At 41.0% G+C, this 19,259-nt stretch overlaps 2 protein-coding genes and 1 long non-coding RNA gene across 3 annotated transcripts; all 3 read right to left on the reverse strand.

Annotated features, from left to right (window-relative positions):
• Positions 1-2,380: 2,380 nt before the first annotated feature.
• LOC145437371 (uncharacterized) lies at positions 2,381-4,448 on the reverse strand. The gene is made up of 4 exons (XM_080314590.1): positions 3,557-4,448; positions 3,358-3,493; positions 3,109-3,295; positions 2,381-2,863 (listed from the first exon to the last, which is right to left on the reverse strand). The coding sequence occupies exons 1-4, from the start codon at positions 3,716-3,718 to the stop codon at positions 2,683-2,685; spliced, it is 666 nt and encodes a 221-aa protein (XP_080170716.1). The 5' UTR covers positions 3,719-4,448; the 3' UTR covers positions 2,381-2,682.
• An 8,439-nt stretch (positions 4,449-12,887) lies between these two features.
• Positions 12,888-14,424, reverse strand: LOC145437372 (uncharacterized). Its single transcript, XR_013914644.1, has 2 exons — positions 14,258-14,424; positions 12,888-13,866 (listed from the first exon to the last, which is right to left on the reverse strand). It is a non-coding gene; the product is annotated as an uncharacterized LOC145437372 (long non-coding RNA).
• Positions 14,425-16,460: 2,036 nt separating this feature from the next.
• On the reverse strand, positions 16,461-18,909 carry LOC145437373 (nucleobindin-2-like). Its single transcript, XM_080314591.1, has one exon. It carries the CDS (start codon positions 18,859-18,861, stop codon positions 17,386-17,388), a length of 1,476 nt encoding a protein of 491 aa, XP_080170717.1. The 5' UTR covers positions 18,862-18,909; the 3' UTR covers positions 16,461-17,385.
• Between the last annotated feature and the right edge of the window lie 350 nt (positions 18,910-19,259).

Consider the following 19,259-nt stretch of genomic DNA (forward strand, 5'->3'; position numbering starts at 1 on the left):
GTCCATGCGAACGAATTAAGACTGTTTTCAAAACTACTTACTTACTTGAGTAGATTTAAAGTCAGTCAATTCTACTTCTACTTCAAGTAGTTTTATGTGGCTTATGGAAGAAGTACTTCAACTCGTACTTGAGTAGATTTTTTTCGTCGCTACTTCTACTTCTACTTGAGTAGCTTTCTTGACTACTTTGACCACCTCTGAGGGTAGGTGACAATTTCATATAGAAGCGCCTTGTGCGACCGCGAACGACGTGACCACATATTCTAATATGTCTCTTCTTAGTGCACAAATATAGCTATTGATTAACAGATTTTAACGTAGATCACTGTAGAGTTCATGACGCCTTCTTCTACTCTCAGCCCCCAAATCGCCCAGTTCGTAGCTAGCGCCACTTTGAGCTCTCTGGCGCCCACCTTGGGATTGGGAACCACTGTTGTAGATTCACATTGCGCACATTTGTGAGTGATAGTGATTGGTAATGTGACGACGTAGGTTTATAATCTGCACGCCTACCGTGCTGTTGGCACCACATCTCTTCCCCTTCTGTCCTTTGTAACAATACCGGCCGAAACGAAACGTAAATCCCACTAACAAATATACGGCCAATATCAATGAAGGTCACGAGACGCAAACGCTCATCTTACGACATCGGATGCAATAGTCAAAGGGCGGCGAGTAGCGCAGTGGTAATCCACAGCTGCGACACCAGGGTTGCGGGTTCGAGTCCGACCGAGGTCGACTCCAGAATTGTTACCTAAGTGTTGGAGGTTTATCTAGTAGTTGGAGTTAGTAGTTGTTAGTATAGTTAGTAGTTTATCTAGGCTTTTTGTGGTGTATGGAATTGATAAAATTGCTAATAAACCAATGATGAAGATGAAAACAACAACATTGAATAATACAGGATGAATTCATTGCAAACGCTCAATAGGTCAAAATTCTGTAAAATATTGGGCACTTCTTCGACGGTATTCCCCACACATCGATGAGTGATCCCCATGAAACCAATAAAGTTTCCCATGAACACGTCAAAATTTATAAACGTCGAAATAAACTGTTGTTTGCCTTGGAGGAACGGATAATAGGGTTAGTGTAGGGTTGCCATACGTCCGGAATTTCCCGGACATGTCCGGAATTTCACTGATAAAACTGCGTCCGGGAGGAAATTCTAAAATATGCCTAAATGTCCGGAATTTTGAAGGCTTGAAGTAGGCTCAAAGATTTTTCGTAAATCAACATAAACAATATTATTTTCAATCAGCTTTATGCTATTCGAAATTTTTCTTCGCGCTGCGCGCGAGTTAATGCAAGGTATATTGATATTAGTATGGGCACCAGGCACCGCCCTCGCAAAAAATGCAATCAAAAAGAAATAGAAATAGCCATCATTTACTGATATCAGTCTAATTGTAATCGCAATTTAAGCTAACGGTATATTTCTAGAGTTGGTTAAGGCGGTTCCCTACTATTACCGAGAATGCTATTACCGAGATGGACATTACCGAGAATGGTATTACCGAGAATGGACATTACCGAGAACGGACAATACCGAGAACGGACATTACCGAGAATGGACAATACCGAGAATGGACATTACCGAGAATGACATTACCGAGAATGCTATTACCGAGAATGGACATTACCGAGAATGCTATTACCGAGAATGGACATTACCGAGAACGGACATTACCGAGAATGGATATTACCGAGAATGGACAATACCGAGAATGGACATTAGCGAGAATGCTATTACCGAGAATGGACATTACCGAGAATGCTATTACCGAGAACGGACATTACCGAAAATGGACAATACCGAGAATGGACATTACCGAGAACGGACTTTGTCGAGAATGGACATTACCGAGAATGTATATTACCACTGACTGACACTGTATGACTGGTACCGAACACAGTGGACTTGGATACGACCAAAGTAACCATAGACCATAACTACATTACGTACAGATTACGTACCATATTACGTACGTATAAGGCAGTAGCGACCAACTTTTTTACCCTTCGCTACCATTACTGTAAGAAGCACGGGCGTAACCGATGCCACTGTCAGCAGCAGATTGGGATTCCGGGGTTGAAACGATAAATATGACAAAATTAAAAATGTTTGGCGCGCTGCAGCATACGAACAGTTGCCGAGCCCTGAGATAGACTATGAGCTTATATTCCACACTCATCACACTGCATGTCCTATCCCCAGCTTTGACTGCTCGTATGCAAAGGTGATATAGGATTCGTGCTATATTTTCTCGCCTCTCCTTGCCTACTCGTTACTTCTAGGGCTTGCAGAAATAAGAGACTGAGGAATTTCGGATGTACACTATCCCCAAAAAATCTAGTCTGCACTTTGGAAAACAATCATTCGTTCAGTAGACCTGAAGTTTATTATTTATATGGCATGACTGACATATAAATACAACGAAACAAACGAAGTGAAAGACACTCTAATTGACTTTACACGAGAGATTCAGATTGTAAATATGTAATAGTGATTGCCATAGATTTAGTAGCACTTAGGTCTATTGAAACCTAATATCCGAAAACTTGCGGAGCTCTGCTCCGTCCTCAGAAACCTCAGGTACGAGCAGGGCTCCGTAAGCTGGTAATTTTAGTTTCAATAGACACGGCGTTACGCTAAATCTGTCTTGATCGCCATTATATATTTACTCAGTTAAGATTATGTGCCACTCTCTTCAGAAAAGTTTCTGGCATTGGGTCATTCGTCCATGTTTCCTCACAGAGTCGCTTCAAATTTTCGCTCAGTGTAACGTATTTCTTCTTTCTTGTAGGCGGTTCTTGACCAGAGAAAGTTTGAATTAAGTCCACTTGCTTTTGTATGACATCCTTCCTTCAAAAATATGCCATGTTTGTAATTAGTATGCCATGTATAATATGCCTGAATCTTAGGGCGGAGATAATAAAGTTAGCTGATCCGGGAGAATGCTAATCATGTGATTAAAACTGATTGCTCTTTTTATTATTTTTTCGGATATGACGATAAGGGGCGCGCGAAATTTTTCACTATCATCAAGGGGCGTGTCTAAAAAAGATTGAGGACCGCTGATCTACGGCAGCATACAATAAAAAACTTACTTAATACATTCTAAAAAACTCCAAATATTCACGTGGCACCCCCCAACCAGTACGCCGAAGCCACGATGCCATCCTTCAACGGAGTTGTTCGTTCGGTGCATGTCATCGATGGTACGTCGCCGCACGTTCCACACGCTGGGTGGGAATAGTGCCCGCCTGACACTGCCTTGTTGATAGTTTGTGCTACCTAACGCAGAAAAGATAATGATTGAAATATGCCTATATTGATAGAATTGTGCTACAGCCTACCTATATATGTATCTCGAAAATAATTAGCCAAGTCGTCGGCAATACTTGGCCAGCCGTTGGCAGAGGAAGTCAATCTACGAAAGCAACGTTCTACGTCTGACTCCGGCACAAAAGCCAGGGCCGTCAAGGACTTTACCTGTAACAAAACCTCAAGTTATTATCACTTAGCGATAACGTCATTGGCTATCCAAAGGCTTGCCTGAATGGAGAAGTCGCGATCAGATAGATATTGAGTTTTCAATCCTAACTCCTGCACCTTTCTTTGTACACTTTGACTGAGATGAAACAGGCACCCCGTAATTTTAACATTCGAAAATTCATCAGAGAATGCCCGAATGGCTGCCAATTCAAAGTCGTGCATAAGGGTTGTGGGCTGCAATGAAGGCCTTTTTTGTTTTAGCACCTGTTATTAAATGCATCATTATTTGTTATTAGCCTTACATAGTTGATTATGTAGAGATTGCAGAGTAGAGAAAACTTCTAAATGTAGGCCTACCCCTATATATAATCTACGGGTGGTGTGAACGTGAGGTTCACGTTCTGTATGCGCCCTAGTGTTTAAATGACCATTGTTGTCAGAAAACACTATGTGAATACCAGAAAAAGCAACAATACCACATGTGCAAATTGTGATTATTCAACTAATCAATTTTTTAATTCAACGAAATTTAGGTAAAGAATGCATCGATGTGAAATGTAAAATCTAGCAGGCGTACGGGAGTTGCCTTGATTTGATATATTATCATGAAAACCGAATCTGCTCGATTACGGTGTTGGCTACATCAATTTCAGCATTCGAACAAGACTTTACTCGGTTTGATAGCTATACGGCTGTACGCAGTCGAGTGCACCAACATAGGAAAGTTGTTGTGATAAGCATGACTCGCGGCTGGCGTAATTTACGTCATTTCGGCAAAGGCATCGCGTAAGGCAGTGCGCATTGTAATTCGAGTATAGTTGGTATTTCCTGCGGACGTTTACTCTGCCTCATATGAGACCAAACTCAATGTTATTGGTCTTATAGATCCTATTGATCGTACACAACCAACTATATGTATATTTTCCAGCTGCATAGGGCCATCGGAAGTAAATATATTTTCATTCTAGAGCAGAACGAACTGTTGGTTGATCTCAAAGAAAATGTCATTGCTGGATAGCACTAATTTTTAGTTAAATTTAACAACACTTGTAGCATTTACTTACAGACATTGCGAGCTGCCGTTACTCGTAAAAGCATGATGGTATTTGTTAAAGCATAGTAAACACTACAAAACTATAAATAACCATACCTTTGAACCACTTCTTTGGCCTCTACTGTGCCAAAACTAGCACAGTGATTATGTTCTTGGGATTGCTGTATGATACATGGTGGATCCGACCCATTAATGACTTTCAAGGAACACCGACATCTACTTTTGTCGTAATGAGTGCAAATCCAGTACGAGATGCCCTTTGACAATTTCGTTTTCCGAAATATGAATTCACCGACGGCAATTAACATATTTCCTCGTGGGGAAAGAATAAATTTTCCCAATATATTAGGACCTGATTGCTCCGCCATTTAGCCACTCACGTCTCTTAGCTGACCAACACCAGGTTAGAAAATTCTGAAGACAGGAAGTCGATTCACTCGATAAGATAGATTTCTACAACTGAATTGATACAGCAGCGTTGAAGCCGAAAATCGTTAAAAGACATCTAGAGAATTGGATAAGCAATTTGGATCTGACTTCCATCTGATATTTGCATCTGAAAGTTGGTGGTAATTCTTCGACCCATCCTGCTGCCAATCGTCAGCTATTGTAAGCGCTCGCTTCCCGTCGGAATTGGCCGGCATTCTAGCTCAATGTTGCGTGAATCGGAAAGTATAACACAAGTACATAATTAGCTGATAAATCGCGCACATGCTTTTCTGGGTCAACTCGAAATAATAAACAACAATGGCCTATTCCCGCTGATTAAAAGGTGTAATTCAATCTCTACCAAAGAAGCTTCTCCATCTCCGAAAGACCACCAAATTTTGTCTGCTCCATAGAAATGTACCAGTTCCACTGCGGTCATTGCCTCGAATATTTCAATGACGTCTTTATCTTGGAAGGAGTTTACTACATGTCATTTCTCTTAAGATGTAGTAAATAAAACCTTTGAGATGATCACAAAGCACCCAACTACAAACAGTTTGTTCGAAAATTCGTAGCTGCATTTCAAAATCTTGAGCACAAACATGAGCAAAAATACACCCCCTGTGTGGAACAGTACCACACCGGATATCCGACAGTCGTCGACTATGTCCGCATTCAAGTCGAAATACTAGCAATTTCCACTAAATGAATACTAGTCCAGTGCTCTTCAACCGGGGTTTTCGTACACCCTAGGGTGTACCAGAATTTGCAAAGGGTGTACCATTCGGATGGGGTGTACACTGAATAGGGGTGTACCAGACGGCAATAACTCCGCTTCTACTGGTTGGAATTGAATCAAATTTGAAGAACATCGTTTCTATAGACAACCTAACACTTTCATGGGGTGAACAGAAAAATTTCAAATTTTTCGTTATTTATCTTTATATCATAAATAGAAACTTTCTTCTTCCGTAGCAATGCGGCTACTGGTTGGAATTGGACCAAATTTGGTGTGTAGGCTTAAGTTAGGTAACCTAACAATTTTATCAAGTAGCCAATACGATTAGAGAAAAAAGTCATTTTTGAAGACCCCTAATGAACAGGGGTGTACCACGTCGAAAAAGGTTGAAGAGTACTGCTATAGTCTGCCCTCAAAAGTACTGGGGGACCACGACCTGACCTCTCGATCTCGCCTGCCGTGAATGCCACCCCGCTTGCTTGCTTTTCTATACTATCTTTTCTTTTACTTTTCATTCATTTCTTTTACTTTTCATCCTAGGCCAAGGTGGGTGTCTAATTTATAAGACTTCGCCAAGTCCTTTCGACACCTGCCTATCTTTTCATTATATCGCAATTTTTGTGGTGTATTGAACTGATAAAAATTGCTAATAAACCAATGATGATGATGATTATACCCGGGCACTGTGGGACGCTCTGTGTGCAACGCGGTACATAGCACGTACGAGTCGTGGCATAGAACTCGCGGGCCTTGTTGCACGGCCTAGTCTAGAGACGGACGATAACACTGGCCCCAAAAAAATCCATCGCCGTAGCCTCAGTCGAAATCAGAACTGGAAGTAAAGCAGAGTCAATGTTGAGGAAGTGCTACCTTCTTGTTTTAGTTCCAACAGTAGGCTATATCTAATTCATGTAAAAATATCAATCATCATGGTGGCTCATTAGCTCGCACAAAACTACGGGAATTACTAATTAATAACATCGATCTCGCCTTCCGCCACCTCATTTTGTCGCTTGCCTTTTATATTCTCTGCTTTACTTTTCATTCAGTGTGCATCAGGGCTCTTCAAAAATGACTTTTTTTCTCAAATCGTACTGGCTACTTGATATGAAATATATCGTACTGTGCAAACTCCTTTTAATTGCCAATAGCTCACTGATACTAACATTTTGCTGCTGAGAGATGTTATGTTGGGGTTATGTTTGCGCAAAATTGGGATTTGAATTTCTTTGTACCCGCAAAATTGTAAACAATAGTTTGGGACAGAAATTACAGACTATAAATTCCTAATCCGTCCCAGCAAAGTTATTGAGACCTCGCCACGAAATATATTTTCTTCTGTGATACACAATAACCACTATTCTAGATTTTCGAAAATCACTTTCTCAATATTGGGGCCATATGTTGCGAATATAAACAAAGATATCGTCGGAAGCTTTTACGCGTTAATAGTATATTCGCGACCACCTATCTTTGAGGAAACATATTTTAGGTAGTCGTTCATATCAAATCTCAGGCGCGGATTTTCAAGCCACTGCCACGTATTTCAAGAAATGCAGCTACAGAATTCGTTTTGAAATATTAAAAGTCTACCAAATTACGACATATATCATGGTGATATTTCAGGAAAATACAGTTTTTCCGGTTTAGCACTCTACAGTTAATGTGTGCACAAGACTGATGACGGTTGCGTGATGACTGAGCTAAATTTGACTTTACCTTGAGTCCATAAGCGCGAAGTTTCAGCCTGCTGGTGCCCGGCGTTTATCTTGATCTCCCAACGTCATACCATAAAAACTCCTTGTAAGTGCACTTGGTGACATTTCACATATTAAATCGCTTCATTTTCAACGTGTTCTCGTAACACGTGTAGCAAAACAAATATAGGTCATTGCGACACTGTCTGTCTAGCTACATCACTCATTTTTTCAACATACGTAAAACAATGATGGAAATTTCGTAGGTTTCGTAAAAACGAGTGTAAAAGTCGAAAATTGCGATTTTTCAAACGACTATTCCGAGCCCGATCGGTTCGGTTAGTCTGTACAGCAAAGGGGGAGATCGCTTATCGCGTCGACACCCTCGGGTGGTATCTGCGACGTGAGGTCGCCGAGCATTAGTGCGCCAAAGTGTATTGTCGGTACTGTCCATTCTTGGTAATGGTCATTCTCTGTAATAGCATTCTCGGTAATGTCCATTCTCGGTTATGGTCATTCTCGGTAATGGTATTCTCGGTAATAGACATTCTCGGTAATAGCTTTCTCGGAAATAGCCATTCTCGGTAATAGTCGTTCTCGGTAATAGCATTCTCGGTAATGTCCATTCTCTGTAATGGTCATTCTCGGTAATTGTATTCTCGGTAATAGACATTCTCGGTAATAGTATTCTCGGTAATAGCCATTCTCGGTAATAGCCATTCTCGGTAATAGTATTCTCGGTATTGTCCATTCTCGGTGATGTCCATTCTCGGTATTGTCCATTCTCGGTAATGTCCATTCTCGGTATTGTCCTTCTCGGTAATAGCATTCTCGGTAATAGCATTCTCGGTATTGTCCGGATACGGGTTAAGGCCGATTGGATGCTTCAGTCAAAGACAGTGGTTCCAAATCTTGGGGTCGCTTGCCTTTATGTGGGGATCGCGATGATGTTGAACGTAATCAGCTTCCTAGGCCGTGAGTAAGTTTGGGCAAGCTGAAATATTTTAGTAATCAGCTTATCTAGTTTTGAGCTGGGCCAAGGAACATTTTCAAGTTGGAAATGAAGTCGCGACCATAAAAGGTTTGAAATCACCGGATGTGCAACCTGCTGGTGCATTTTTTTAAATAGTAGATCAATATATGGAAGAATCAATATTATTGACAGAACTAATTCATAAAATTTAACAACCAGACGCATATAAGTGACCAAGAAGTTACATCGATTACCCTATGGTGGGCCCAAGATTAGTTCTTTTTTCGGGCGGAAGGAGGCAGACGAAATGATGTTTCGGGCCTGATTAAAACACACAACCAGATAGCCGCACCGACCTAACAGTATTGCGGGGCTGTCAAACACAATCCCGACTGGCCAGACACGGCCCGCCAAACGATTTCATCCGGCCCGTGAAGAAATCTATTGCAGACCCTAGCAAGTAGCAATCACCAGAGCTCACATTACAGATGGCCCAATTATAATGAGGTAGGCCTATGTTCTACTCCATTCCTGTATATAATCGATGGGCGATGCTTTGCTAGTGTGACGTCATATTGACAGACAATGTGTTACACCTCAGTTTTGAATCCGCTAGTGGGCGCTAAAGAGTGTCCGGAATTTGCTTCACAAAAATATGGTAACCTAGGTTAGTGGGATATTAGGGTTGGGGGAGGGGGATATTAGGGTTGGGGCAGTGGATATTAGGGTTGGGGCAGGGGATATTTGGGTTGGGGAGGAGGGATATTAGGGTTGGGGCAAGGGAATATTAGGGTTAGGGCAGGGGGGATATTATAGGGTTACCATATTTTGGAAATCTGAAAAGAGGAAACATTTTCAAAATCGTATATCTTGCAAAACCGGAGGAAAATCCTGAAAAAATGATAAATTTTTCCCGCCTCGTGGTGGATTCAAAGCAATACAAAGGTTGGCACATTTTTATGATCAAGCCAAGTTGTTGTGATGACTTTTCTACGCGTCTCGCTGATCTGCCTACAGTAGTCAAGAGAAAATCAACAAATATTACATGTTAAAAGATAGCTCAGATGCCATCGCGACCCAAAATTATAACCTTCGCGACCCATACTTTCAGGACCCCTGATATAAAGTAACCGAAGACGTGGACATAATACATATGTATACACATGAATGTATATTAAAACAATTTACCTGATGATTTGATGATAACGCACACGCGCCAGAAACGCCACCGAGATTTTATAAACTGGCCATGCTGAATCAATTCGTCAACATAAGAGACGAAAAAAGGTTGAGCTGATTCTTGGGATAGGATGGAAATTTTATTATGTGAGCAACGATAGGCTAATAGATATGTTGATTCTGCGTCTGGTTGAACTTCTAAACATACAATTCTGACACCAACATGATACCTTCAAATGAGTTTCAGCATAGGGCTTCGGAAGTAGGTCCACCTATAAGTTGATTCCTTATTGATTGCAGCAGCATTCATCTTCAACTTTCCGCTTTTTGTATTGCTTTGAACTACTCAATAAGCATGAGTTGAGACCAAGTTATGAATGATTTGCAACTAACTGCGCATATAGAGGACGTTTTTTCCAAGTACAGCACTGAAAGTTCTAAAATCACAATTGTGATCCGAAGTCACTCATTTCTGTTTTAATTATATTGGATATTTAGCAACCGAAGCGTTTCAAAATGCTTAGGCCCCTAGGTTGAGCTCTTGTACGAACAATAAATCTGCACTTCCTTGTCCAGCGGCATATGCACATCATGCACTCATGGTATGCATAATGCACAGATCGTGTGTATGTGTATCATGAGTCGGTGTATATTAGGGTTACCATATTTCAGCAACCCAAATTACGTACACTCTTTAGCGCCCACTAGTGGATTTCAAAATGAGGTATTGCGTCACACTAGCAAAGCATAGCTCATAGACCAGAGGTGGTCACGATCCGGTTCAGGAGTATGTGGCTGTGTGTTGTGTAACCGGAACCCAAAGCAAATGTTTTCAAACCCTTCCCGCCCAAATAAACAACGATTTTGAGCCCACACTATAGGGTAATCGATGCAACTTCGGAAGGAGGGTGCTTGCTATATGAATCCGGCTTCTATATGCATCTGCTCGTTAAATTATTTGAATGAATTCTGTCAATAATATTGGTCGTTCCATATATTACTACAGGGGTGGGCAATTATTTTCCTCCGCGGGCCAAATGAGAAGTAGAAAATACGTTGGCGGGCCGAGTGAAAAAATTTAGCTATATTCTCCAGCGTTTTTAATAATTGGCTACTTGTAAATTACATTGTTAATAAATGATGCTCACTGTGCTCAGTGAAGCCCTATGCACGTTTTTCTTTCGATACTCTAAAACAGTGGATCTCAAACTTTTTTAGGGTCGCCTCCATTTATGACAGTGAAAAATTTCGCGCCCCCGTTGTAATGATATCACAAAATGCAGTTTTGTATCGAAAAGCGTAAGTTAGAAGTATAGTAAGTGGCACAAAAAAATCCCAAACCCACTTTTCACTTGATTTACAAAATTCAAGTTCAAAAAGTAAGAAGACCTACTAAGTCAGGGGTCGCTTAACTCAAAACGGGTCGCGGGCCACTTTTCAACTATCTTAGAGGCTGCGGGCATCAAGAATGCAATATCGAGACAAAATAGGCCTATGCCACACAGCAAGGAAGCAAGTAGCAAAGGCGCATTAAGTATTGCATCAGCCTTCCATGCTATCCTAAAGTAATGGACATCAGGTCTTTGGTCTAATGGGGATCGAACCCACGTCCTATCGATCGGGAAACCGGGCGTCGTATGCAGACTGCAGAGGCGTAAGCAGAAGATGTTACGGTTCGAATTCGAAACCACGTCCGCCTGAAATCCTAATTATGTCTCCAATAATATTGTTTGTTATTAGGCAATAGACACTTACGTGACCTTTGACACGAACCAATCAGGTTGCAGCAGAATGTAAACAAAGAACAAGGCCGGGCAAGCTTACTATGAGCTGTTATGGGAAATGGTTATAAAATGAAGGTTTTAAGCAAATTTACGTTGAATTGGCGATGACTGGCCTTAATAAATAGTAAGAGCGTAGAGCTAGTATGTAGTTACAGCTTTTTGTCTAGGATGAACATGAATGGTGGTAAGTACGCATCAGCGTGCTGTGTCCAAATGCATGGTTTTTTGACAACTTTTCGGATTAAGCGACGATTGTTGTATACTATACTATAGGGTTGTTGTAATGCATATTTTGACGATTTCATAGGCTGCCGGTATCGAGTGAAATTTTCAAGCATATCTCATGTTCAGAAATATATGCTGTAAAATACAGCTGCTGCCACACATCACAATTTTGTTGTATTGATTATGAAACTTGAAAGCTATGGAGATTCTATCGAATTTCTGGATTTGAGTGGAACAGCATCTTCTTCTAACACCGCGGAGAAAGCTACGAAATATTTCATGGAGCGCTACGTACACGACTTCGGGACAAAGATTGAGGAGACAATCCACTCTTTGTGGAAGCAATATTCTAGTGAACAGCCAATGTTATCGCAACTTGCGGAAAAGTGAGATATACTCAATGGCAATACACGTTCTCAGAAAATCCATTATTGATTCGTATTGCACTTGTAAGATAGGGTAAGTAAAGCAAAAGACATTTTTTCAGAGATTCCTGCAATAGATGTTGTAACCATGATTTATTTTCACATTAGGTTCTGATATATGCTCTCATGCATATATGCATTGATCAAGACAATCCAGGACCTGAAGCTACAAGGACTACATTGTGATTTGCATCAGCCTCAGTGAGCTCGATCGTGATTGACAATCAATTTTTCGACCGTACTCGCAACCGATCAACTCCTGCCTCAAGGTAGATTTTGGTGTAGCCTATCTGGTGTCTTCAGTTTTATAGCATTCCACCAAACACAAATAATCCTAGTACATTTTCAACAAATTGGGCCTCTAAATGAGCTTCAATGCACACCACTGGAGTATAGTATGAATAGACATGCACTGTTGGTACACATTGACCATGACACCACGCAATTACGATCCGTAGCATGCTATTAGGCATTACGGTATTCACAATGGAACTGAATTTCCACAATTGCCGAATATGTTGCGTCGGTCATTTTTAATTTTCAATCTCGAATTAGAGTAAGCAATTAGTCCATATTTGGTTAGTTGATACACAATGCTGCATCCGATCAGCTGTTCAATATGAATACGTTGTCTCGCTATCTTTCTTGTTGTGGAACAGTCTGGCTCAGGCATTTGACGGTGTGCCAAATCATGTGCAGGAATATTTAAATGATTCAATTTCTTGATTTCAGACTCAATGTTGAATCCCTTTTCTGCCATGATAGCATTTCCTGGTTCACCATAGCTGAACTCCATCATTTTCTCACATTTCTTGTCGAATCCACATATTTCACTAATATTTCCCTGTGAACAGTTTCTGCACAAAAGTAAGTGCACCACAATCCATCAATCCTTTCAAAGTTGTATGTGATTTATTGACAGTCAATAATCATTCTAGTTTTGAGAAATCATGAATGAATGCAAATGGTGCCTTCTTAAGAACCACACATCTACATGGCCAAATCGAAATCTAATGAAGCAGTTATATACGGTTGACCCAATGGTTTGATACTATGCTTACAGCAATACTATAAATTTGACGTCAGTGGGATAAGTCGGGCAATTCAGAAAGAATTTAATGTAGTCTAGCATAAAATTTCAGCTTCTCCGCATCTTTTGACATTATGATGCTCCTCTGAGAACTAAACTTCACTAGCAATAATTGTCCGTCAATTTGTAATTTTCCTGGACGGGTTTCCTGTTTTGTGATTCTACTTCTTCCAGAAATCTGATTTTCTTGCGTTTTATCCATCAAATTCCTCTTTCTGCAGCTTCATATAAGATGTCCATCAAGCCTGCACAAAATAGATAATATGTTTATTTTACAGAGCATCACTGCTGTGCAGGCACCGATCAAGGCGTACTCGTCCGACTCATGCAACGTATCAGTGCTACCAATTTCAACTATTCATCTCATTATTGAATATATTGCTCTCAGCAGTTTCAATCCATTACACACCATTAAGCAACAAAACTGGAGTGGAATAAAACGAGACACACTCCAAGTCGATTGTGGCATCAAGTGTGACTGCATTTCAGATTGGACTCATTTTGAAACACAGAATTGTTTCATCTAAATTATGTCACGATTCCATATATTTGGTGCAATAATAGATATGTCATTTTATTAATAAAATGAGAATTCAGATGACTACAAGGAAGTCCACATGCCTTTATCCAGATTTTACATTCTTCCATGCATGTTATTGGCTCTGGGAAAGGTACAAGCGCACACCAGGAACGGTCTGAGTAGCCATCTCCAAGTTACACAGGCTATTAGCGCAGTGGTTATCCGGCATTTGTCCTGATTGATTCAATACATGAGCTAGAACAAAAAATGACGATTTCAGCTGGGAACTGATCATGTTGCCCAACATATATCATATTAATATGATCATTGAATATGCAGACAAGTGTCCAGTGTAACAGTAATTTGCTAGATAATGATGCAGACTGTAGACTGTACTATACGATTTCATAAATAGAACGCTTATAACGCCAAGCCCACATATCCTGACTCAAGATTAATCTAATACATGCTTTCGGTACGACAATCCCATTGTGTACGACTAAGGATAATACAGCAATAGTTGTTTCATCCGAAAAGTTGTCAGAAATCCATTCATTTCGACATACCATGCTGATGAGTGCTTGCCACCATTCATGTTTATTGTAGGTTAGAACACTGCAAATACATACTAGCTCTACGTTATTACCATTCACCAAATCCAGCTATTCCCAATTCAATGTAATTTTGCGAAAAACCTTCATTTTTCAACCCTTTTCCATAAGCGCTCATAGTGAGATTGCCCGGCCTTGTTCTTTGTTTACATCCTGCTGCAACCTGATTGGTTCGTGTCAAAGGTCACGTAAGTGTCTATTGTTATCACGTTGTTGCGTTTCGACCGTACTAACAGTGTTGGGACGACTGAAGTCAACTTTTTTCAAATGCATTGGCTTGACTCGAGTCACTTTCCAAAAATGACTTGACCTGACTCGGCGCCTCAAAATTGTGGTTTGACTCGTGACTGGAAGAAAAAGTTTCGAGTCAATTTCAAGTCGTCCCGTAATCGGTGTCCAGTAAGTCGCTCTATTTGTACGTACATGTTTTGGACACGCTGATACGACCTGTGTGTGCAATGTGCATTGAGCGACCATGCAGTGATTCAACGGTTGCGCAGCCTGGTTTTACTAAGTCTCCTAGGCAAATAAATTCACCGCAAAATTAGTGATTAGAGCTTACGTGTAGCAGTGTATTTCTGCTCAGTGTTCATCTTGACGAGACTCTTGCATAATTCAAATCGGACAGATATATGCATTACTCGTTAACAATTGGTACAGGTTTGGATTGTATCGTCTGGATATGTAGGCGTATGTCTCTAGAGACACTTGATGGCCTAAGCTATAGTAGCCAATTTGTTGCACATCTGAACAAAATATTGTTAAGTGTCTTCATCTTCTTTTTGTATAACAATTTTCGGTTGGTTTGTGCGAATGAACTATATTTTCCAAAAAGAGTGCGAATGGAGCTCAAAAATCACTGTGCCGTGCCATGCTATTCATGCGGCCCGCCGTCTTCATGTTTGCTATGGGTGTTCGCCGCTCAAACAGCGTTTTACGTGACTTGAGTAATTGCAAATGCTTCCTAGAGAAATTGATTACATGGTAAGCGTGGTAGTGTTGTAGGCTACTTACAGCAATTTCCTGTCTGTAATGGTTAGAGCAGCTGGATTCGAATAAGAGCACGCATCACACAACTGTAAGACAGCTCACTTGGACTCACCAATGATATCAATACATGTAATCCATTGAAAATGGCTTAAATTCCATGGGGAAAAATTTGTGTGGGCTAAAAATGGACAGCAAATCCACGAACAAAGCCTACTCGATGTCGAACACGGCAGTGACCAGCGAGATCAATCCTAAACAATTATGACTAGTTTGCAGTAAGAAGACTCCATCTTGGCAACAAATAACAGCAGTAGTGTGGGTGGGTGTCTGATTTCAAAGAATACTCGAAGTCGTTTCGACACCCCCCTTCTTTTCATTGTGTCGCAGTCTTGTGATGTATTGAAATGATGAAATTGTTAGTAATAAATTGAATAGCTATACATAACCAACGAAATGGCCACGCCTAAAACTTGAGGGGGCACGATTACCACTGATCTCCCACTGACAATGTATAAGCGTAATCCTGGATGCGGGAGTGCATTTTCCGCCGACTTCGGAGTCTCAGAAAGTGTGTAACTCGGGATAACTGCTCTAGGATAAAAATCAGAGGTGGTCGAAGTGGTATCCTATGCGTGTAGAAACAACGCTGTGAATTTCTACTCAATTGAAGGTAGAAATTAGCAAGACATGCCAAAAATAGTCAAGAGAAAGTAGAACATGAAAGGTATGAAAACTAATCGACTATTCTCAGAGGGTAGAATTGGTCGATGATTCGCATACTACTAGCAGCTGGTATCAGGTAGCTATTTTCAAAACTGCGAGATCCATCTTTTCGACGATACAGTCTTCGCAAACATATTTCGCAGTTACTGCGATGGGCTATTTCAAGCGGTACTAACGACAATTCTCAAATCTACTATCTACTTAAATATAGTTTGGCCCAAATAAAAGGTATTTTTACGGTAGACGTCCTAGTATAAAAACCAAACCACCTCAGTAAGACATGCAAGTGAGCAAAACCCACTTGGTTACTCCGCAGAGGTACTTTGCCACCAACCACCTCCGGAAACAACATCTTCAAATCCCGTAACGCGGCTACCTAACATAGTGAATATGGTTAGTACCTGAGACTTCTTTGCTGAGGATAAACCGCATCACTCCCAAAGAAATAATGGAGGGCTATGTAAGTCAATCAAGTCTGAGTAATACTAATAGTTCACTGAAGCGCCACCAGAACCACGATGCGAATGCTATTGAAAACCTTTTTTTGCCCGAGTTGATAAAATAGATATGCAATCGCTGGATAGACGAGAACAAGCTGCAGATTTACGCATACACATTTATGCGTACATACTCATTTCAACAACACAAGCATTATAATTAAGACTCCATGATTGATTAAATAAGCTCTCACTCACATCTCAGCCAGCGAGCATTGGCAAATACGCCTCTGAATCATATAACATAGAGCAACATAAATTAAAATCCAAAAAAAGCAGTAAACATATATTCCACACTGCTAACCCACAATGCGCTGTCGGCGGGTTTAGGTTGTCGAACATCCGCAAAGTTACATAATTTCAACTGTGCAACAATGAACGCTGGTATAATCCAACCTTAGTATAATAGGGTCAAGTGAAATCTCTTTAGTACATAACAAAGAAACAGTGAGATTGTGTAACATTAATTAAATTTCTCTAGCATATTTCATTATACAATAGGCTAATCTATACATGGCATTGAACCGGAATTTTTTTCAAACTTACAAAACTGCAGCATCCCAAATTTTTGTTGCAAAGATATTTTAGGAATTGGTCTGAGATCTGTGTTACATTATACAAAAAAATCAGATATTGCAGCAGGGAACGATGGAACTGCTGACTTAAAACAGCAGACAACCACACTGTAGGCTACTATTGCAATTCATAGAATTCACATACATGCCGCAACATCACAAAAACTTGAAAGCCGACAAAACTAAGCGGGGCTAACTGCGCTAGGTAGGCGTACGTATAATCTCAGCGGGAGAGGCACACATTCGAAACAAGTAGAAGGGAGACGCTGATTGCACAATAGACTCTGGTCATGCTGGGTTCGTCTGTATCGTAAATATCTCTTCCTACGTGCGATAAAAATCTCAATGAAACATAAGCAAAGTGGAAGCGTTGGCACTTCAAGTTTGCTGAAATTGCTGCTGTCCCTCTGGCTGTTGTGGATCTTGCTGTTGATGGCTTTCTACAGGTGGCGGGGTCTGATCCTGCCCGGCGTCTACCACATGAAGCTTATCCGTTTCGGACGCTTTCGCCTCCTGCTTGTGCAGTTCTTCCTTCAGTTCCATAATCTCTTTACTTTGCTGCTTCAGTTCAGCATGCATTTCTTTCAACAGGTTCTCTTCGGTTTCGAGCGTTTCCTTCTTGTCTTCCAGATCTTCCTTTGCCTCTTCCGGAGTGTGTTCGTTCATAGTCATGCCTTGCCTGTGAATATCAGTCTTGAGATCGACTACTGTCTTCGCTTTTTTGCGTAATTCTTCTAATTTTTCCTTCAAGTCGTTCTCTTGCTGTTCGATCATGTCGCGGAACTCTTGTAGGTCTTCCTTCGTGTAGATTTCATCATCGTCGATCATATCGTCGACGGATTTGTATGAATTTTCGTCCGGCGCGTCAAAGTCTTTCGATTCTGTGTATTTCATGAACTCGTCGAAACTGATTAGGCCGTTTCTGTCGTAATCTACCTCTTTCATGACGTGTTCTCTCATCCTGCGTCTCTCCTCTTCCATTTCAAACATGTCATCTTCCGGATTGTTGGGATCGTACGCTTTGGCTAGGTCTTTCTCGAAAAGAGCTTCCAGCTCCATGGGGTCTAGCATGCGGTCGTTGTTGATGTCGTGCATGCTAAAGAATGTTTTCGGGTTGAATTCTTGGTCTTTAAGACCATCCTCTTCTTCCCAGACTTCCTGCATCTGAGCTTTGCTGCCGGGATGGTTCATGGCGGGGTGGTCTTCGTGTTTTTTGCGCATTTCCATGTAGTCGTCTTGTGCTTTTTTCCGGTCAGCTTCGTTCATTTGACGCAGTTTTTCCTGCCGCCGAAGCTCTTTGTTCATCTCGTAGTTTTTAAATTCCTTGTGACGCTTTTCGTCGTAGTTTTCTAGATCTTTCGTAGCGGCTTTGATTAGATTAGTCAAATCGGCTGCTTCGAATGTGTGTGCGTTAGAGGAGTCGAGGTGGGTTGCGATTTCCTTCAACGAGTATGTGTTTCTGAGTTTCTCACCTTGATCGACCTGTATTTTTGCGTGCGCGATTTTTCTGAGTCTCGCGATCTCGTCGCGTTTGAGTTCATCTAACTGTCGTCTGATCTCTCCGGGAATTTTGTGTATTTCGTTGCTGAGTTTCCCGTCCCTGATGTCCTCGAAATTGGCGGTTTCCATTGTTTTTCTAAACTCTTCATCGCTTTCTAGAAGTTTAACCACCTTTTGCAGGTATTGATCGTAGTATAAGCCAGTGTCTGGGGGAGGTTCATCTCCGACGCCAGCTGGTGGTGGAGGAACGCTGGCGCTCTCTACAGGCGGTGGCTTTGTTGTCGGAGCCGGTTTAGCGTTAACGAGTGATATTCCGATCGCGACCAGGAATAAACATCGTAATTCAAGATTCATTGTAGGTACACACAAATATATATTACTGTGAGTATGAAATGAATAATACACATGGTAAATGTGATATAATCGACGCTGGTATATGTATTCTGTTGTCAGTCAAGAGTCAAGAGCTATTGTGTTACAAATTACATCCGAACATGATTCATTATGCAGCTTAATGATAACAGGAAACTATTCTATTGATTGATTATATTGGCCACAGTGCTCATGATCATATCAATGCTACAGAACGCCATTCAGTAGTGGCTCTGCCTTCAAGTAATGTACAGATGAGATGAGATTGTCTCACAACACAGCTAAATTGACTTGCGTCTCACAGCGGTCACAGGGAATGAGATTGTCTCAGAGTCAAATCTTACAGAGGAATTTTCGCAGCTCACCTGTCTGTTATATTA

The sequence above is a fragment of the Botryllus schlosseri genome, chromosome 4, assembly GCF_051294905.1.
Source record: "Botryllus schlosseri isolate E-star chromosome 4, Bs_hap1, whole genome shotgun sequence".
NCBI classification, from domain to species: domain Eukaryota; kingdom Metazoa; phylum Chordata; class Ascidiacea; order Stolidobranchia; family Styelidae; genus Botryllus; species Botryllus schlosseri.